Source organism: Cyclopterus lumpus, chromosome 3 (genome assembly GCF_009769545.1).
Source record: "Cyclopterus lumpus isolate fCycLum1 chromosome 3, fCycLum1.pri, whole genome shotgun sequence".
In the NCBI taxonomy this organism is placed as follows: Eukaryota; Metazoa; Chordata; class Actinopteri; order Perciformes; family Cyclopteridae; genus Cyclopterus; species Cyclopterus lumpus.
In genome coordinates this window covers 16,952,563-16,975,772 of record NC_046968.1, presented here as the reverse complement: position 1 = coordinate 16,975,772, position 23,210 = coordinate 16,952,563, and the positions used below count along the sequence as shown (strand labels likewise).

General features: G+C 39.9%; 1 protein-coding gene across 1 annotated transcript in view; it reads left to right on the top strand.

Moving 5' to 3' along the window:
* The window catches only part of kiaa1549lb (KIAA1549-like b), a 49,492-nt gene that overhangs the window by 5,424 nt on the left and 20,858 nt on the right, over positions 1–23,210 (top strand). Inside the window, exons 2-6 of the mRNA XM_034563553.1 lie at positions 15,349–15,705; positions 18,624–19,097; positions 19,230–19,345; positions 22,560–22,779; positions 23,077–23,210. Coding sequence (XP_034419444.1) covers positions 15,349–15,705; positions 18,624–19,097; positions 19,230–19,345; positions 22,560–22,779; positions 23,077–23,210 — 1,301 coding nt within the window. The remainder of the gene's footprint in view (positions 1–15,348; positions 15,706–18,623; positions 19,098–19,229; positions 19,346–22,559; positions 22,780–23,076) is intronic.

The following is a 23,210-nucleotide window of genomic DNA, read 5'->3' as shown; positions in this document are numbered from 1 at the left end:
TCCCACAAAAGCTAAATCATCAGTGAACATTTTCTGGAAAACTCCTGGATCTTATTAATGCCTACAAACAGCATTTGTCTCTTTATACACTAATATACACTGTAAAACAAACAAAAAAACCTTTAGCTAAACTAAGCTAAAAAGCTGTCAGAGGTTGTACGTTTTTATCTGCAGCTAACTCCTACACATTTCATGTAGTCATCTGTAGAAAATACCAATGAATGGTACATTGTTAGTCTGTGAACCCTTTTTTCAGCGTCAGAATTCTCATGGCCACAACTTTCAGAGCATTTTTTATATTGTCATGTAAATATGAGTATGCCCCTCTTTTGTGTGCTCTAATTGGATTGTATAGAAATTGGTAATTGCCGGCAAAGAATTAATTATCCATCGACCTACAAGAGTTTGTGTGTAACATGTAAAATGTTTTGTTGTTCTGATTTAATGTAACAGTGTACATTTTATTATCACACTTTATATGCAATATTACATGCAATGCCATATAGTTTATTCACAACTATTAATATCAGATACATTTTCAATATTGTAAAATTAGTTTCAGAATGTATTCATAACAACCAACAACATCAGTCTGGGACACAACTGATTCAGCAGTGACCCCATGTCGTGCCCCCCAGCCCCAGGCAGAGAGCGGTATCTGTAGTATATTATGTCTCTGAAACATCAGAGTTCCACCAGCAGCACATAGAGAAGCCTCTGATTTTAAATCCCAGTGACATCACAGATTCAGGGACTCGCTCTGTGATTTCTAGCTTCAGTGAGGCAAGTTTAGAGTGGAGGCAAAGATGACAGCGTCAGTGAAGCATCAAGAGTACTGAGGAGGGCTAAGCTGAACTCTGAGAGCATTAAACAGTTTTAGAAGCCTATCTGATTAATCAGTAATCAAGCTGTCTTAGGAATTTACTGTACTGACAGAGGACAGAAGTGGTTTTAGTGATTACTTATCACATTTGGGGTAATTAGAATGACTTGCACAAACTAATTTAGGGTATCTTGTCAAACTTATATTTTAATAAAGATAATTCCTTATAATGCGTCATCAATTTTCAAACACGCCCAGTTCAAAACAGGTTTTAAGAGGAAGAGGAGAAGAGGAAAATGTTTGTGTAGCCCTACAATGACACACACATACACACACATTCACTCACACACACACACACACACACACACACACACACACACACACACACACGCACACACACACACACACACACTTAGTAATGCACTCACTTTTCAGCACATTTATAAATCTATACCATGAAGCATTTGGATGATTTATGCCCTTTAATGTGCTGAAGTCACCCCTCTTTAAATAAGACATGCGGTTCCCCACAGGCTAATTTATTACTGGGATAATCCAAGTTTGTGGTTCCACTACCGCTGGAAGGCCAACCCTTTGCATTCACAAAAACAAGTCCTTTGCACACGCACATGGTCCTGCTCGTAGCCATTTGTAGCAAATGTCTATGAAAGCCTTTGAGTTTGGATACCTTATCTGTCCTCAGAGACTGTCCCTGCAAGTGCAAATTCATGTGTATGTTTGTAGAATTTGTGTCACAACTTGTCACTCATCACTTTATATACTGCTGCAGAGAGGGAGCATTACTTTTGTTGCAATATTCAACATTTAAAGATGATTGCGGCATAAATATAGTGGACGTTCAATTTGTCTAATAACTTCTGCATTTCCCAACCTGGACCACATTTTCCCATGTTCTTGTGTCTAAGTGACTATTAGGGACAACAATTGTTATAATTGGTCGAGGATTGAGGGAGAACATTACAGAACGCAGCCGCTCTCCCTCAATACCGTCCAATTCAAAAACAGTTGTCCCGATTAGTCACATTGACATGGGAAAATAGGGTCCAGGTTAAAAACTGCCAGTTACCCTTTAACATCAATTGTAGTGTGTCAATATATTTGAAGCTGGAATACAGTACGGCACAATATCTGATTTATTGCAGAGGAGCCCTAGAAATCAATAATTAAATTACAAAACGTAATGTTTCTCATCTATCAAGCAAACATGCAAACCAAATTTACAATTTTACTCCAGAGACTGTGTGTGTTTCTGACGGGGTGGCACTATGTGCCCCGTGAAGGTCAAGGGCGTGTCTGTAGGATTGGATCATGGCACCTCATGGTCGTATACATACATCTCATTAATGGTATTACCTAGGAGACGGGCCTCTCCTTGACAGTGGACGACATTTCGAGTCATGGATGGCACCCATTATGTCATGTGTGCTTAACATTGTCATAGCAAGAATTTAGATTGCAAGAATGACAGAATATCCAATTAAAGAAGTGAATCTGGACAGAGGACAACGTATGGAGCGTATAGGTTTGATACAAACAGGCACACACTCTTTGGAGTAAGAGGTAGATTCAAAATAATGGAAGAAAACGTTGGATCTTTCACTCATCAAAAAATTAAGAATAGTTTTGTTATTTAAAACTGTGCATCAAAAATCTAAAAATCAAGGCACTTTTTCTTGTTTGCTTGTATTCTATCTTATAAAGATTAATCTTACGAGATCACAAGTGGCCATGAAATAAATTGCACACAATTACCAATTAACAAGACAAAAAAAATTGAGCGAGACCACAGAGAAAATGATATATTATTTATAGTTATTTCCATCCGTTTTCAGAAAAGAAACATAAACAAAAAAACTGCATCTCACCTTTTTATGCATACACTTTAATTCATATGATACACCAGAAAAATGTCCCCATTTTGATGTGTACTGATCTGTCCTATTTCTCATTCTGAAAGAAGTGGGCTCAAAGGAGGCTTCCTTGCCTTGCTGGGTAAACCATTCCTGAAAAGATGGCTCCCGTGGGGGCGTCCATCCTTTTAATAGTACCTGTCTGCTGGCCATTAAACTTGTCGAAAATAAATCTGCAGCACTTCAGTCAGCTACAGTGACATACATACATACATACATATTCAATTTAAATCAAAAAATCAAAATGAGGTAATCATATTTATTTTTGTAATTTTCTGCCGAAGAAAATGTAAAGAAGATGGCCTCTTCTGTACTTTTACTTTTCCAACTGTTTGCGTTATTTGTCCGCCCACATCTTGACTGGTACCTTGAAGTAGTTTTTTGTATTTTGAAAAATGTCTTTGGCTCACTGCAATAGGCACTTTCACTAAGAGTCTCTGAGAGCTGAATTATCTGGCAAAGTGAGGAAAGAAACCATTACATAATATATTGAATTCCTTATAGGTACTTGTGAACTTTGAGACTCAGTCCAAAAGTGTTGACATGGAGTTCTGCTTAACCTCACACAACTTGCGGAGCAGAGTCTTAGCTGTCCATGTCTTAGCTTTAGGGAAGTTATCTCTCAGAAGATTTACCTTTTCCACTTGCAACAACGGGTTTCAGTCCTTTTAAATCCTCATACAAAAAGAGAGGACTCCATTTCCAACCCCGTACTTCAAAAGAAGTGGAGCTTTGACTGTATTTTTTGGGGGTAGGCTTTCTTCTGATAAGCACTAGTCTGAATCAAGATATGTACTTCTACTTCCTAAGAGGCTTTTTAAAGAGACCATGCAGCCCAATCACGCTCTTGTGCATGGTCTGTTTGACCAGTGTTGTGTCACTTGACGATGTTACATACACAGGAAGTGCCATATTGATGGAAGAAGTGCAGTAGTTGTAATGTGATTATTATTTGCCTGTACCCATTTAGTCATTATGATGATAATTGATCAAATTGAACTGTCCTCTTTCTTATCTAAATTCTTAATTCACTTATATAAGCCAGCCTTTGCAAAGCCAGGCTCATCCCTGTCTGTCGTACCAGTTAGATCATCACTAAAAAGCTTCCTGGAAAAGTCACCGTACATAGTTCATAAGATCTGATTCTCTTTAAAACAGTTAAACACTGCTGGGGACACAAGTGTGTTGTACTGAACACTAATAAAAACATTTATTCTCCACATTGTAACATCAATCAATACATCAATGCATTTCCTATGTAGTATGTTGCTCTGAAAAATCAGAACAGAGCATATTCTAAACATATAGTACATCCACAGCAAATCATGGAGACGCATTTCTTTTAATTAATTTTTTAAACCACGCTTCTCGCTGCTATGTTGGCTTAGTAGTAATGTACTATTTGTAGTAAGTAAAAACAATGGAATGGCCTTTGCAACTTATCAAGTCATGTATAGTTACTCACATATCACCTGCTGTGAATACCTGCACATGAGCACAGACTCAATACAAACATGGCCGTCGTCTTATGTGGAAACATCGCAGCTGTGGCCGCAGTGTGACAGCCGTCTGCCTGGTGGTGGTTTGGTGTATTGAGGATATAGGCGAGGCCTTTGTTTGAGCGTCCATCCATCATGTCGGAGTCGCTGGTGATCTCTGTGTTTGCTTTGACTCTGTGAAGTTTCAAGGTCAGAGGTTTGATTGCTGTGATGTGAAGCATGAACGACAGGGTTGTAGCTGCTCAAAGATGTTTCTGCACGCTCTATCTGAACAATTTCTCCGTTCTTGTTGTCTGTGTCTCCAAATGTGCCCAAAACATGAAGTACAGTCAACCTGTTATATTACCTTTATTTATTATTCTCAAGAGAAACAGCTGGATATATTTCAGTGATATATCTTTGGGCTATTGACTTTATAATATTTCTCTCTGACTCACTGATAACAACAATAACCAGTGTCCAAATTATTGGATAGTGGCTTAGTGTGGACAGAGATGAGGTAGGGCTGCCCTTTACGATTATTTTCATGATTGGCCAATTGTTTTTTTGAATAATTGATTAGTTGTTTCTTTAAAATATTATACAACTGTGTGAAATGCCCATCACTATTACCAAGTGCCCAAGTAGGCTCATGTGAATAGTTTCATTTGTCAACGATATTCAGTTTACAACAGCAGAAGGCAAAATCAGCAAATCTTACTTACTCTGCCGATTAGCCCTAGTAATGATTTACAGTTATGCTATAGCAGTAACTGTCTAAAAACTGAATAGCATAACATTGTATTTCAGCCGCTATATGGAGTCCTATGTTTACCATCAACATAAATTAAAAAAATGCTTATGTGTGATACAGTACAAAATAATAGTCCTCCTAAAAATCCTTTTTAAAAACTGTCACTTGTTAAAACACGAGCAACTTAATTTGTGGCCTGCTGCTTGTTGTGACCCCAGATTATAGAGCATTGTGATTGCATTACATGCATTTTGACATTCTTGTGCTTGACTCAAATGTGGATTTCAGAGGGGATCCTGGCAGCTTAACAGGCTTATCCCTCCTCGTTATCCCTCATTGTCCTCCTGCCTCCGCTAACCTCTACTGCATTTGTGAATCTTTGTGTTTGCATTTGTGAGTCTCTCTGTGTGCATTTGCAATTATTGAGACTGATCTGACCCCATACTACTGCACTGTGGCCAGGGTCATCTGCTCCGTTTCATATTGGTTTCCATGTGGTTTCTGTTTGGTTGAGCTCCTCACCACTCTGCATGTACGATCAAGTGAGGGTTTCATGGCCATTGTTAGTGCGGTGGATAGGTGGACATCTGCAGCAATGTGTCTTTGTTATGTCACTTCAGAGCCTTTTCTGCATCATGTTTATGTCAGATTTCTATGTTTGCTCAGGAGGAGAGTTGTGGTTCAAATATTCAATTGCAACAAACAGAGTTTTTCAAAGGAGTCAAAGTTGTCTTTCTGTTTAATAAGCTTGCAAGCTGGAAAAGGGTTCAACAGACACGTATCTCAGTGAGCTGCGGAAATCTCTTCGTCGATACATTGTGTTACACTGGGATTTATACAAGCATATGCACCCCTCCTTCATAGCCCCAACCAAATGACGACACAAAAAGCAAAACACGTGTGAACGTCTTGGATAAGGAACTGATAGCAGAACAAAGAGGAGAGTGTCTTGGTTTCAACAAGACATAAAACAAGGTAGGTCAGGTTTTGGTCATCTGTCCTCCCATCTCTACATTCCGCTCTTCCTCTGCCCTCGAACCAGTCCATACAATAACACATATTTTTACCGTCACACAATACACTCAAATAGCAATTTGGTTTGACATGAAAGGCATGAATTATGTATCGCTGTGACCGAATCAGAGTCACTTTATTCACTAAGTAAATGCAGAGACTTTCTGCCTTGATGACAATGATGTCAACAACTAGAGGTGCAAGAAATTAATTGTAATTAAGAGTAGAACATTTTTGGTTTGTTAGTATTATTACTATAAACATATTAGACTATTAGGAGGTTTTTGGTTGCCTGCATTTATAAAGATGTTCTTTAGGATCGGACTTTTGCGAGACATTTAAACAAAACTATTAGGCCTTCAGCACACAAAACAAGCTCATGAGCTATTGATGTTATTCATAAAGTTTATGTGTTGTTAGTAGCTCTTATACTTCCTCTACAAAGCAGTCACACAAAGAGGAATGCCAAGAAAAAAACAGGTTGCAAGAAATGTATGGATAATATGATTTCATTTTGATAAATAGCAGTTGAATTATATTAAAATACTGCAATTAGTTGGCCAATAATATTGAAAATTAAAAAATGCTACATATTGTACATTTGAGTATATCGCTGTGGGAATAGAAATACCTCACATGTGCAGGAGGTTACAATATAGCACAGGACATTCAACGTTGTGTCAACCAGATGAGCTTTAGCATCCTCTAAAGTCTCTGAGGGCCCAATTACAAAGTCGGAGGCAGAGCCATGTGATTTCCCCAACAGTGATACCAGAGTGCTTTTGTGGAGTCGACTGCCACAGGTGACCAAGCCATTACTTCACCTAACCTACCTGTAATGCACAGTATTGGTCTTTGAAAAGCAGACTGGAGACCCTTCAAGGTCACTCTGCAGAGAATACAATGTTTCTATTCTTTTTTTAGTGCTCTTTAGTTTGTAGTACTGTATTATGTGAGGCTTGCATGAAGGTACATCTGGACATCCCATCTTGTGCCTACCCCTTTTCAGCATTTCTCCGATTATTTCCCAAACAGACTATTACAGAGTCTACATAAAGATAAAGATCAGCAATGCTTGTTTGTGAAAGTGAATCTCTCTCAGCTGGCCACTGATCAGCCCCAATTTGTGAAAATAGGCCCTTGACATTCTGTTCCCATACTTTTCTAATTTAGGTTGAGTATAATCATACATCATGAGCCCATACGGAAACAGCTGCAGCATATAACATTTCTATTGGGCTCGATCGCTGAGCAGTATCAAACAGCATTCAACTTCACGGATACTATTTTCTTTCCTACAAAACTAGAGGACATTTGTTGTCTCTAGATGTCAAGATTTGTCTCGTTAAAGGTAACCTGTTGAGTTTTCTGTTACTCACCCAAATTAATTGTGGATATCCTTGAGCCCTTAGAAATGTGTTGAATGAATTTCCTTTCTCATAAAACATTAGCAAAGTATTTTTAAATCTTGTCATGTTGACGTTCATGTTTACTAGGTTACAATCTTTCCTTTGCTGCTTTAAGTATTACTGCCACCCATGTTGAATAGTGTGAAGCCCAGGGCAGGACTGTGTATAATGTCACATGCATGCATGCACCTGCACGTGCATCATTGTGACACAAAACTGGGACCCACTCATATAAAAACCCCTCCATGGTGCTACTAGAGGTCCAAAACTCCTCAGGGAACCTTTGCTTCTGTTTGTCATTCAAACTTTAAGTGAAAAAAATGCCCTCTTAATTTGAGCTTTATGTTTAAGCAGAGCCACTACATAACTCAGGATGAGACCTCCATGTTCACCCGGTACATAGCTGCCAGGTATGTCACTATCTGATTCCCACCGTTGACCACTACTTGTCATTTCACACCCACAGCCTGCCATGTCAAATGGCTTTTGTAATCCCCAAGCCCATCAGAGCGCCAGCGTGCTAAATTCCTCCAGTCATCCCCTGCCTGCTCACATATGCACGGCCCCAGGAGACCGCCTGGAGCTTTGGTTTGATACAGTCTCTTTTCTCTCAATGTATGTATATGAGGTCATACCAGGAAAAGAGAGCCTTATTTGAAGAGGAAGTGATTATATGTATGAGTCCCTGAAATATGGGTTTTCTAAGAAAATCAGAAATCATATGTTTGTTTTGTAAATATACTGTAATTGTACAATTTGTGTTGAGAAACATGCATGTAATCATTGTATTTTGCTTGTATGATCCCTTCATGTATTTATCGTAGCTGTTATCTCGGCCACTGGTACATGCTTTCTGCTTTCAACCTGATGGTGACTCCACCGTTGCCTCTGGGCTCGGAGCTGAAGTGAAAGATGATTTACTTTGTGCTCTTCTTAATGGGCCTGCAACTGCCTGCAGAGCCCTACCTGAGCTGTCTTACTTCCAGTGACCCTGTCTGCCCCATACAAGTTATCCATGCATCAAAGGAATATTTCACCTTTAAAATATTCTTACATTTTTATGTACTATTCATCTGTAATGATCAGTGCATGCGGAATGTTATTTTGTGATGAAATGTACCCAGTTTTCCTCGATTTAACCTGTCTATTTCTAATTCAGGAAATAATTATTCACAGGTTATAGAGTAACATTTTTTAATTATTGCAGAAAACACACCAGTTTAATCATTAATATAACTAATGAGTGCGCTCCATTAAGGAGAGCGGGCTATTGTTCATGTTGACTACTGGGACATTTATTGGAGTTGAGCCATGGTTAATGTTATTAATTCCACCTGTGCTTTTCTTTCCACAAGTCACAAAATCTGCTATGTAAAAAGCAATTAAGATATATGTGAAAAATATGTGACTTCCAGAGCAACGAATTGCTGTCGTACCAACTATACATCATCACTGGAAATGACTTGTAAAGGTCCTGGAACAGTATCTGAATTTTAAAATAGTACCATTAATACTGACTGATCTATAAACGTATTATTATGCATGCTAACTAACATTACTGAGAAATCTTGCATTTGGCTTTTCAACTGAATCTTGTGCTTTTGTTTTTGGTAAAGTTATAAGATTTAAGAGTTTTTTCTCTTGCAATTTACTCTCAACACTAAAGTACATTGCAATACAAAGGGTTAAGTAAATTGAACTTCTTTTCAGCCATCAGCACAGGAACCATTGGTAATTCATTCTCCTCTGCTAGAAGTGTAAAACAGCTCCATATTTTATTTCACCGCTCTGCTGCTGATATATTAATATTAAATCAGCCACCCAACCATTGCATTGCCTTCTTCAGAATATCTTTCATCACAGCTACGAATACATGCAGAATTTATTTAGTCTGTTCACTTCTAGAAATGTTATTTGAAACTGCTTAAAGAGTGTTACTTTTAGCATTATTTGTCAGTCTTTTATTGGTCTGACTTTTTAAATATAAATCATCGAGGACGAGTGCCCCCTTGTTTCTGTCAGATGAATAATATAAATTATAAAAAAAGAATGCATTTCACTGACTAAAAAGTAATTTATGCTTTTACATATTCTATTTCCAACCATGGATGCCTTACTGCTGATACAGTAGTTATTGATGTGAAGTTTATTATAGGGACCCCACTGTCACAAAAAAAAATGCTTCTGAATATAGTGTTATTGTGCTATCATTAAAATATCCCCATAAATGTTTATAAGTTGCTATGCCCCGTCTTAGTATACGTTTCATTGTGAAACCACAATAGATAATAGTTAATTATCACAGTGTTTGAGTGTTTTTGCTCGTGGAGCATGCAGTATAACATAGTCAGCACTTTAAAAGTATTTAAGTAAAGAAGTTTGAAGACACTCAGTCAGTTCGGGCCAGTTAGAGGAAAACAATTAACAAATGTGGCTTGATGATAAGCACATTTCTGAATGATATTAACATACGGTCATTTATTTAGTAGCATAATTGTTATTATTTGCTTATTTAGAGTTATAAATTCAGCACATTTGGTTCCAGAATTTAGGCACTTAATCATTTGACGTTTGCACATAATTTTGGAAACTTTTTGTATCGATCATTTATATAATTCAGCAATATTACAGTGTTGAATATTTTCACATTATATCAAAAGATGTCAGCAGTACTGTGTCTATATCATTTATTCACTGAATTGTTGCTGCACCTTAACTTCTGACTTTACATAATGAGGCTCAAAAATCCGTTAAGTTGGTCCGCTGTTGGTCAGTTTTCTGCAAAAGTGTTTGAGCCAGCAGATATATGATATGTCATGTGGGAGTGGGGCAATGTGTCCCCTGTCACCTTCCAAAAAGCTTGCTGAAGGGCCTAAATAATGTCTCTCTGATGTGTCTAACTGAGCCAGTGCCTGCACTGGAAAACACAGAGACCCTTGATGGGAACATTATCACTATTGCTAATGTATAGTGTTAGACATTTCAATGTACAGTATCTTTTCTTACACAAATCGCTATAATGTCACCGCATAATGTCATATCACCAAATCTTAAATGAGGATAGCTCAAACAAAGGACAGTGGAGTGCAGCCTGAGCAGTAATACGAGTGGACAGAGTGCAACAACATAAGCCATGACTACAGCGTGCTGGGCTGAATCAGGACAGAAGTCAGTGTGTCGACACGTCGAGCTGAAAAAGACCAAGAGCCTTAGCGTCAGAGGATAGGCTGACTTTTATTTGGAGAGAGAGACATAGACGAGGACAGAGAAAAATAGGTGGCGGCAAAGAACTTCTCTTCCCAAGTGTCAGTGGATTTGCTTTTTTCCTTCAGTATTTGTTTCCTGTCAGTTTATCAATGAAAAGGGAGAGACCACTGGTGTTAATCCGAGGGCAGTCTTAACATGATTGATTGAAATGTTTGATATGGTAATTGTTAGATGTGCGCTTTTGGATGATAGCGCACAACCCCCAGATTTACACTCAGTGCATGGAGCGCATTCCTCGACCAAGGCAACACGATCTGAAGAATTTGTTATTTTAGGGAACAACAATAAGTCTTTAGATGTCTGCTAATATACATTGTTAAAGACAGTCAACTCAATGTGGTCCTTGTTGAATTGTTGAAAATGAATTTATTACAATCTTAGGAAATACTTAAAAGTGAGTCTATGCAACATTTGCTGAACAGCGCCCCATGTACAAACAGTACATGCTGAAATGTTGTGTATACATATAGCAAAGTCATAGTTAGAAAACTGCCTCAGTAATATCAATAACACAACAATATGTATCCAAAGTTAGCTAATATTATCTAATATTTGCCACCATGAGCTACTGTTCATACCAGACCAAGTAGGGTTGTTACACACATGTTAGTGTGTTGAATAGAGCAAGGGTGTTTTATTTGCTTATAAGTAAAGTCATCCTTCTTTTCGAAGAACAGTTCGTTGTTTCTTCTTTCAAAACTTACTTCAAACTATTCTTGGCATCACTCCACAAACACATTATATGGTCTCCTAGGCCTCAGACAAACAGTCAAGCTGGACCAAAAACAGGAGTAACAAATGAGTGAATGAATGAATGGATCTCTTTTAATACCATGTACACTTTTCTGCATGGTTGCAGGGTTAAGTGTTAGCTGGGCTGTGGTCCAGACAACTCATGTGTGGCTCAGCCTGCTGAAAAAAAAAGCATGGTGCTGGGTGTGTGTGACATCCCCCCTCCCATCCATACTGTCACCTCAGCAGGGCTTGGCATCACTAGCGTATCCTCCTCCAGCTCTGAACAGACACAATTCCTCTATACACAGACAAAAGACACAGAATGTATGTGCAATATATGTTAAGATACTCTTTTTAAAAACAATTATAATTCTCTCCTCCCAGACGTTCCTCCACCTCCAATACTGAAATTCTTAATTCTAATTTTGATAGAAAAACAACAGCTCCAAGCCGTCGCATGTATCCTGCCGCCTTCCATAAACAGCCAAAACATAGGAGGGACTTCTGAGGCACTAGCTCAGAGGCAGTTGACCCGGCTTCTTACGATTGTTTCTCTGCTCCTAGGGTTCCATCTACCTCACTATTGAATTATACCCTCTTGTTTACCATGTTCCTCACACAAGAGAACACAAACAGCTCAGAGCAAAAGGAGAAGCAGTGTATAATAAGAGTGGAGCAGCGGGAGCCCAGCAGTGTCATGTCTGTGTCCTGGTAGCTCAGATTGTACTTGCTGCAGAGGGGACAACATGAGTGTGGAAATGAGGTCTGAGGTTTGTGTGTGCTGGTTGCAGAAGGTTTGAGAGACAAGTCACGATCACGCAGCTGACTAAAGATGTCATATTTTATTGATCATAGAGGCTTGGAGTATCAATTTCTTACAGGACGTTACCATCTCATGGTTATTTAACCGCATCAGCAATCCATTTTCACCTTTTATTTCTCAAGAATTGGCTTTAAAGTTGGAAATAATCATCTGATTCCATATTGCCTGATATCATTTAAGCCTAAAGCTTTTCTGTATCAGAATAATCCAAGTCTTTGTTCATGCTATATGAAAAATTCAGCCTGACATAATTGGCATCTTTGGAAACATTGAGATTAAAATTGCAAATGAAGGTCTATGGGTTTGAGGAATCAATGTTTGGCTGCAAATCACATGTTTGTAATAAAGACAAACCCACCAGTAGGTCAGTGGGGTTTAAGACGTGAAAGATTATTTTGGTTCGTAAAGCTTTTGTGGCTTGCACAGCAGTAACTGATAATTATTTTCATGATCCATTAATCTTTTTTAAATGATAGAATAAATAGTCAAACAAACACAATTTTTCATAACCCAATGTGCCATCGTAACCAGAATATGTTTGACATTTGCTTCATGAATGAATAAAAAAAACAATTATGATAAAAGAATCATTTTCAATTATTTACTTTTCATTGTTGTGCCATTCCTTCTAAAAATGTAATTCCCGTACTTTTAGTAAGTTAATTACTAATACAAAGTATCACAAAACCTATTATTACTTGTGACGTTGCTTTCAAGGCGGAAGTTTGATAGAATGAAGAATCACAAACGTAAAAAAAGGACCTGCTTGTAGATTGACCTTTCATGGCAGATTAAATAATTTTCACCCTATCACCCAACTGCTGCACTTATTTCTGGTGTTGGTGGGACTTTCTTTTTCCACTGCATACCATTTTCTCATCACTCTCTCCTTCACATCTCCCTCCCTCTCGTCCATTGTTAAAATCCTCCCATATGCTGAGCTCTGTCAGAGCAGGTGGCAAACCACAGGTGGACCCCACACCTCCCTCGGACTGGCCTCCATTCGCGCACCCACATTCATGTTGCCACTGGGCACACTAGGTCGGGAGGGAGGGTGGCCAGGAAGTTCTCTTTCAGTTCGATGGCCAAGTGGTGTTACTTTCTCGTGGCCTTGAAGAAGGACACATATCCTTTTGTTATCTAGCTCTCATGTCCCATCTTCCCACTTTATATTACTGTTTTTTCAAAGAATGGATTAAAAATGGTGGTATAGCAATTTCACTAATCACATTTGAGCACATAAGTGATTTATTGAATAAAAGGAATTATGCGGTATCACAAATACAGCATAAAAGGGCTGTCTTTAAGTAGTGAATGGTCCTGGTTAATGAAATTCAGAGATTTATTTCTCGGAAAATACATTATTATAAGCATTGTGCCAGTTCTCTGGGATATTGGTGACATTTAATAATTCATTCAGAGTTAGTGACCTGGGACATGTATTGATTTTGTCTCGTATCTAGTGGATCCCATTACAGTTTACATTTAATGGTTAGGAAATAAATACAAAATATGTTCAGATAGCTTTACAGTGCCAGCGTGTGAGTACACACTGCCTCAGGCTAATCATCGTATGTAATTTAGAAAACTTGGACTCCATGGCCTCAGCAATTTCCACAGCTGGACAGTTCTGAGAAATGTACAGTATATTATGTTCAGGGTGTTTTCATTCAATCAAACTTGAACAAAAGTATAAGTATAAATGACAATCTTTTTGCAATCCAGGTACATGTTTGTCATCAAAAGGCTCCCTCAACACTAAAGCACTTGTACGGAGTGCTAGCTGGGTGCACTTCAACAAGAGAAACATGCTGAGGGGTGGAAGGTGTGACAGGACTGCAAAGCTTTACAAATGGATAAAAGAACCCCTCTGTGGATATGTCGAGGATGTGCTGAGAATAAAAGGAGAGAAGAGGACAGGGTCAGATGAGACAACTCTGTGTCTGTCGTCTTGGCGAATTAATCACCTCCCACATCTTCATGATCGTTACTTTAATACAAACCTCTCCTCTCTCTTTCTTCCTTTTATTGAGGCATACTTTCTGCAAAGCCACAACACACTGTAACATGAGTCTATGTGTTATCTTAGTTATACCTGAGCACACAGCTGCCATCTCTTGAATAAGCTTTTTCTATTTGTTCCACTGTGTCTCTCGTTCTTTCTTTTGGGAATAAATGTCCGCCCTTGGGGTACAGAACTCTTTGTGACTATTAGAACGATGTGTGTGTGTACCTCTATAACTAGCGAGTGATTTTATGTTTACTTGTCACTCAACCGTCAGTTAATATATATTCGGCTCAAAGGTCAATATATTATTTCTATGTTCTTTTTTATCTGACACATGGATCCCTACAACTCCAGCCATCTAGTAAACGCGTACTGTTTGAATCTGGTGTCTTACATTGTGTGGTACCTGGATATTTGTCATGGCTTCTTCATCTGTTATGTTTAGATCCGGTCATTTTGTGCTGACAGACAAACGGCAAATAGGCTGTTAGGTGTTACAAGCTGCCAGTTAATAGAGCAGAGCATCACTGTCATTTTATACAGGTGTTGGCTTATGGCAGGCAAGAATGTGGTACCACTTTCTAACAAACAACAAATACAACTGGTATAGGTTTATAAATAATGGCTTTAATAAAACATTCAGTAATGCTTTCTAGATCCATTCTGAGCCGTTGATAAGAATAGCTTTTTGCTTGTCGGCTTGTAGAAAAATCCTTTGGCTGGTGTTTATCCTTTTCTTGAACGACATCTGCTTTTTTTTTGGGAATAGCTATTAGGAAGAACCTCCAAGGGCTATTTCAATATGTACCTTGTGGAAAATTGCTGCAGAGCCTTTGAAACAAAAGACTGTAGACTGGATGGATTAAATAACCTCCCTTAGTGATGACTTACTAATAATAAATAATAATACTAGCTTACAGTTTTCTAGCACCTTTCAAGGGACCCAAGGACGCTTTGAACATATGAAGGCAGAATAGATAAGACATAAACAAAAAATGCATGTAGATGGTAAAGAGGAGAGGTCTAAGTACAGAGTATGGGGGATGTAGGCCTTCTGTAACATTAACAATATTAACCTGTCTTTTACCTTTATTTTCTGTTCACAGAAAAATCCACCTATGATGCTTCCGGCTCCTCATCTTTACCAGTCACAGCTGCTCCTGCTCATCCATTGGCTGACCTGTCGGTGGCGGAGGAGGTGCCTTTCTCAGTCGTCCATTCAGATGGTGTCTCTGAGTCTGAGGGGGAAGGTTTATCAGGGCAGCCTGCCTTTTCTTCTGTCTTGACCGTCATGGCAGGAACTGTCAAACATCCAGTGAGCCTTGATCAAAGTAGAACCTCGCCTACCATCACCAGGGACGAGACCCACACCACCCAATGGCCTTCACATAGTTCCAGCCACGGCTCAGAGATGTCCTCCTCATCTTTGTCTGTGGGAGACGGGATCACCCTCGCCAGCTCAGGTCTGACTTCCAGCATGTATCACCAACACACCACACCCCTTTCAGCTGTTACCATGACATCGACTGTCTCTAGGCCATCACATGTGACAGGATTATCTTCTTCATTTTCATCATCAATGTCTTCATCAGCTCCATCCACTTCCTATGTATTACCCTATGTAGTGTCTCTATTTTCTCTATCATCTTCTGTTGGGTGGATAAACAAAGCTGCTTCATCTCAAGGTCAAAGGATTGTGTCCAGCCCTGCCCCTCAGACCACATCACCAGCAGACTCTGCGGGTTGGACTGACAGTCTAACAACCGCACACTCCACTAATTATTCAGGTGTTGACCTACTAGCTGTTACACAGGGACTACCAAGCACAACAACCAAACCATCACAGTTCCCAAGTGAAAGTAGCATTGAAAAGAGCACTGAAGTGACAAAACAGTCATCGTACTCATTAGAAGATAGCATCTATGGAGTGAGTGGAGCATACATAAGGATTGAAATGCACAAAAGTGATCAAGACACCAGCAACCAGCACGTACACATCATACTCTGCTCATAACCATGGAAAACATCTTTTTAAGATTTTACACAAAACTACTCAGACCCAGAACTCAGCCAGGATATCAGCCAGTAATATTGAAATTAGCACCTCATTTCCCTCCAATCAAGAGAAAAAAGTTGTTCAAAGTCAGCAGGGAGCTTTACAAAATCCCACATCAGCACTGCTGTCTGCCCGTCCTAAAGGCTATTCAGTCATGTCACACAGCAGATGTTAAATCCATCAGCATATGCGGAAAAGGAAAACAAGACAGCGGAAGATATTCAGACTTCTGTTCACAAAAGCGTTGGAGAAACAGTTATGTCGCTTCTGATTTCCATGTAAAACCAACTGTATCACCAGCAATGACACTCAGACCCACTGAGATTCCACCAGGTAAAACGCCTCTCTCTGAAACTGCAATCACTGAGCTAACACCAAACCACTCTGGCATGGTGTCCTCAGAGCATGCATCTAATCCTGGTGATTTACTGATGGCAGTTAGGCACGGCGGCCCCAGAGGTCCTGCCATCAATATATATTTCAACCAAGGAAAGATAGCAGCAGCGGAGCTCAAATCCATGTCCACTCAAGCTTACCCAAATAACTCACTTTCACTCATAGGGTCGAGGCCGGAGTCCAAAACTGGTTCCATCCTCAGTTCAATCACCAGAACTGGAACAGCTTTCTTCCCATCAGAGTCAGATTTGCTTCCGTTGCCAAGTAATATAGTCATAAACATTCAGGAATTTGTAGCACAAACCGAATCACCTAAGTTCATAACTCTGGAGCGTAGAGGACGGACGATGCCAAAAATGATATTTGCCTCCAACAGTAGGACAGAGCCTCTTTCTGATTCAGCGTTGCCAGTTAGGTTTACAAAAGATCTGACCTATAAAACCATGTACGAAAGTCGCTCTCACCCCACTCGGCTTACGTACTTATTGCCTTTGTTTCTCAGCCGCAGCCCAAACAACACTGATGATAACACTGGTCTGTCTGCAAATAGTGACGTTCATTTTGCAGACCAACCCAAAGCCTCACTATCATTACAGATTACCCCCTCACAAAGACCTTTTCAAACAAGGTCTTTACTTACGTCTTTCCACAAGTTTTATACAACTCAACCTCTTAATAAATCTCATCAGAGAGTGTTTTCAGCTGAAATCTTTGCGCATGTTATAAATTCCGAGAGAGCTAGTCGCAGTACACCTTTTGAGGTGGAAACACACACAAGCAGTTTTAAACGGCCTTCTCTTTCCTCCTGGTCTGAAATGACCCTGATACCAATGACACACTCAGTGTATCGCTCTAAGGGACCAATCACCAGTATGAGAAGTGATGGATCAAGTTTGTATTTAGGCAGACAAAGAACCATTCTCTCCGCTGCTTCCTCTGCTGCAACTACTTCTTTCAGTGATGGACAAAACAGCAGTGGATCTTTTAGTGCTATTTTCAGCTTTGGCACAAAACTAATAGCACCATATACAAAGTGGAAAACCACCAAGCCTGTGTCTTTTCAAAGCACTGCCTTAGTAGATTAGTAGATACATCTATTGGCTTTGATAGGGCAAATTCTAATTTCCAAGCAGATGGCCCGTTGTATGAACATCCAAAGCTGGAAGATGGACAAGAGGGTAATGGGCATATCTTGAATACAACTGTAGTTACCAGTGATCCAAATGTTACACATGTTAAGGGCACATCACAATATAAAAAAGAGAAACTGAATTTATCCCCAGCTAATCTCAGATCTGCGTTGACTGTCAATGTACAGCAAGGAGCCACTGTAAACACTGCATTGGGTTCAGATGGCTTTCTGCCCCTCTCTCATACAACTACTGACTCCATAACATCTTCAAAAGCTTCTTCTCTTGCATCGGTGTATAAGAGCAAGCACAGCCCCCCTCTGGCAGATGTTGACTCTCTTGAATATGCTGCTGTCACACTTTCAAACAGCCCTGCACTCAATTTATCTGGCACTGACAATATCAATAACACAAGGGATTCAATACTGAAGGGGTTAACCCTTCCAACAGAGCTGCGGCCATCATCCTTTTCCTTTCATTCATTATCATCAGAGAATTCATCATCATCATCATCATTATCAGAGAGGTCCCCACTATCATACAGTAGTAGAAACAAAGCCTCTCATCCATCCCCCTTACATATGATTCCTCCCTCCTCAGTGTCTTATAAACCATCATTGGCATCATCAACGTTACGTACAGCTGGTAAGATATGGTCAATAAAACCAACCATGCACAGACACTGCATCATCATCCATGTTTGTAAAAGCTACATTTCCATCCTCTTTACCAAGTTTGACCTTATCAATAGATCCTGATCGTTCAGAGGAAGTGACTGAGATGTTTGTTGTCCATACAGAGGCGGGGTCAGATGAGTTAACTGCTGGAACATCCAGAGCAGTTGCCCACACTTTCCCCAAAGAAAAAGCAACCAGTTTAGCCCCCTCTCACTCAGTCAGAATCCCCATTTCTGCTGGGCCCACCGAGAGGACATCTCAGGTATCACCTCTGCACCCTCGACAGGAACTTACCACCACAACTGTAGCTTCAACTACCAAAACTAAACACCCCACCACTACCACGCCTTCCCTAAGAGTCACCATCGTAAACACACAGTCTATCACCACGACCACACTACAGCCTGCACCTGTGACCAGGAGAACGACCACCACAACAACGAGGACTCAAACCAGCAGGAGAACATTCACACCAACTTTTCCCAGAACAAACCCTCCCAGGGAGACCTCTGGCATCTTTGTATCCCCTTTTACCACCACCACAGAGGCTCCACCACAGCAGTGTAACATCACAGAGAGATTGTGGGTGAAAACAGGTAAACAATACTTCTGCCACAGTCTGAGCAAAATTATTTGAATTATAAAATCGTATTATTTCTCAAACCTGTTTTGTCTGCTGTATGTCTTGGTTTCTCCCACTTTTGTCTCTGTCTCTATATCCTTCTTAGTTGTTTCCATTTATGTGAGAAGAAACAGGCTGGACAGCATTCAGAGGCAAAACCTGCGAAGGGGACTAAGTCAGGGCCTCCGGAAAGCTCTGAATGATACTTCTGCTCAAGCACAGGTCAGACTGTAATAATACAAATACCGCTTCTGCAAGGAATAGATATACACTTAACATCCATATGTCTCTAGACTCAAACTGTTGAGTCTTAACAAACAGAATCACATGTACATTTAATGTTTCTCAGCTAAGCACATTGTATGTGTACTTGAAGCCAAGTGAATGTGTTGAATGCATTACCTTACACTACCAATTGTTGATTAGTGCAATAGTGTGAAACCAGGACTGTGTATCCTATGCTCTTCACGCATGCACGAGATACCAAAAAATCTGACACTATTAAAAACTCGACAGCCCTTTTAGTGGTCAAAAACTCCACAAGGTGCCTTTTAATATGTGTTAACTTCACAAATGTATAAATGAGTATAGCTGTGTAGCAACTCTGATACTGATAATGTCACTAAAGGGACTTTGAGCTGAAGGACTTCTCTTAAACTAAGGGCAGTTTTCGCGTAGCATCCATAGTTTACATACAAATATTGTAACCGTTCCATACTTGACATAAACATTTTTTTTATTTTCTCTTCAGCATTAATACACAAACGCAGATTGAACAGTTTGACCAGTTACCTACAATCTAAAAAACTAACACTGTCATTTATAGGTTAGAATACAAATTAATGCAATTCACAGCTGCTAATCTGAATATAATGAACAGAACGAACTGTTGCTTGATCATGGCTGAATAAGCAAGCTGTTTTCTAACACTGGTGAACAGTGAATGGTTCTTAATTGTGTCCTCACCAGAAATCTGGTTTATTAGCGTGAAGTGAATTAGACACTTGTAGCAAGGACCCTCATGTAGGCTATGTGAGAAGAGATGAGGACTAATATAGAAATTAGGTTGACTGAATGTGTCCCAGAAGGCAGTGGGTGATGTCACATATTTGAGTAACTGTACCAACACTAAAACAAGATGTAGATTAGGACTGTAGCAGAGCTGGAGATGAGAACTGTTGCTCCAATTTCCTCATATTTATTTATTTACAACCAGAGTCGTCAGAATCAAGTCACATTTCAGCAAAAGGCAATCTTACCCCAGCAGTGGACACACTAGATTTTGTTTGAACAAAAACTCAGAAAGAAACCAACCGTAGCATTTTGGAGTGCCTTCTGAGTGTTGCAATTTTGAGCAAGTGTTAAGTACTTCTGTGTATGCATGTTTCTGTGTGTGTGTGTGCGTGTTGTATATCCGCAATCTGGTGAAAGGGCTTGGCGTGTTGTATTTCTCAAACTGGAAGTATCAAATAATCAAGAGTGAGGCCTGTGTTCTGTCCATGTAAAGGTCAAAGCTCTCATATGTTCACCCTCACCCTCACCCTCTCTCACTCTCTCTCTTTGTAGTCTCTGAAGGTGTCTTGCTTCAGTGCACTCCTTTCACCCATTTCAACATAGCTTGGGTTCCTTTTAGTAGCACTGCTCTCTCATCCAATGGGAAGCAAGCTGTCGGCAAGGGAAATTGCTTCTGTGTTTAATTATAGGTTATAAATGGTTGGGAGGAGAGCGATGTGAAGGGCTGATGCTAAAAAGATGATGAGAAATAGACTAAATTAATTGAACCACAAGGCTAAAACCATTTTGAAGCTTGAATAAATATGTAAAAGTAAACTATTTTTGTGTCTTGTACTTAAGGCTCTCCAGTGACTTAAAACATTTAGAAAACTGACGAGGTCTGTCGGGTTAATCTGCTGGCAGTCTTTTGCACTCTTTGACAGAGTAAGCGGAAGCATTACCAATCTCTTAATAACACCTTCACATGGGTGAAGCCTGAGAGGATGACGTGATAATATAGGGCTCTTTTCACAGAGCTCTTAACAAGGCTGAATTGTGAGGAGGCAGAGTGGTGACTCCGCAGCTCCAGAGAAGATAGGCCCTCAGTGTTTTAGCCAGTGGATCTCCTTGTCAGCGCAGGCTTTTAGATGAGTTTAGATAACTGCCCTGAAGGGTTCACCTCACCGACACACACACACGCATAGTTTTGCTACATCTGTCATCAGTTCTTTTCCGGTTTCCATTTACATCCACCAAAAAGTCAAACTGACTGACAAACACGTGCATTTGTTTTACTTTCCACACAGTTATAAAACACTCACATTTCACCTGTGTTTTTCAGTGATACCTGGCCTCGGTTTGAAGTGAAGGAACATACGCCTCTTTGTCCCAAACTCCCTATTTAACAGTCTCTCCCATGTCTGGCTCATCTATAGTCTCCTCTTTATCTCTCCCCAGAAGCCCTCCAGCCCCTCCTGGTTTTCTCTCCACATATCTGTATTCCATAATCACTCTCTCGCTCCTGTTGCCTTCATTAGCGAGTGGTTAGAATACACTTAAAGTGCTCCATCAATCTGATACAGGTCAATATCCTGTCATTCAGCTCACTTGCTAATATGACTGATTTACTCTACCTTCTGATCCTGCCTAAAGGATCATAACAGGAATATGTTTTTGGTGATTAACTATAAATATTTTACATCACGGTTTCTTCCAAAGAATGCTCAACATTTTGGAATGATTTTTTCAACCAGTGAGGGTGTTATGACGTTGTGAGTCATAGCGTATAATGTTGTTATTGTCACATTATGAGTGTGACTGATGTTTGTGCTATTTTACCTCCCTGCCTAAAGGTGGTGCAATTCACCCTGTTTCTGTGTTTTCAGTGTGTTGCAGGTGATCGAACTGGAGATTGTTAGTGCCTGATTTAAAATGGGACCTGATGCTCTTTCTTCTCCCTGGCTCCAAACCAGTCTGTGCTGCACTGCTAAGTGGGACTTTGATCCTAGGGTGTACTGATCTGGTGTACAACTATAAAATGGCGTCTAAAAAGCAATCCTGGTAGCTGTAGGTGTGATAAACCCCTTTTGTTCACTTTGTTCTTTTTACTGTTTATTAGTGTAGGGTAGGTAAGCGTCCAGTATTTTCCTTTGTTTTATTTTGGTACGTTTATTGTCTTGGGCCAGCTCACCCTGAATAAATCAATACTGTGGACTGAATGGCAGTCGTACTGGTCATTCTTGGGACCGGGGGAAAGAGGGAGTCACTGTTTAATGCTGCGCTCAGGTTTCCCCGAGGCTGCAGTAACAGGGGCAGTGAAACCAGTGCTGAGTTACTCTTTAATATTGCCCACTCATTGTGCAATTAATTTGCTAACGTCGTACAAACTACCTATATGGTTCTTTAACGACATCTAATTCTCTTCTCTACTTTACCCTCTCAGGTGGAGACAGTATTTGGTTCTCCCAACATGACAGTGGCTTATCACGTGACTGGAGGGGACATGGTTTACCCTCCCTCTGTAGTGCTTGAAGGCTTGGACTCTTATGGCCGTGATAAGCTGATTTCAGACCTGCGACAGTACCTCCCCATGGTAACAGCCCTGCCCCTCCCAGTTGCATTATGGAGATCTAGCCCAGCCACTGGCTTCCAGCTAAAAACAGGTCAGGATGAAAGAAAAAATAAATAAGTCAGAGATCAGCATGAGGCTTGCTGTTATTTGTCCATGCTGTGCATGTGCACTGGGACAATTTCAGTGGAAACTAGGTTTAAGAAGTAATAAAATAAAATAAATCTTGAAATATCTTACAATATTTCACGTGTACTCAGAATTTCAGGTACATAAGAACTAAAATAAGTCTTCCCAATATATACAAAAAACACAATGTTTTAGCATCCTGAAGAATTCATAGTGTTGCCAGTGTACAGTTTTGTGAGCTCATTTTGTTTTTATGTTCTAGTGCTACAGTTTGTGGGAGCAGGCGATGATCCTCGGTCCTGTCGGTTCTCTCAAATGATGGAACAGAGGCTCGAGAGAGTGTTTTCTGAAGCTCAGGCCAAAGTGCTCAACAGCAACAACAGACTCTCTGTTCAG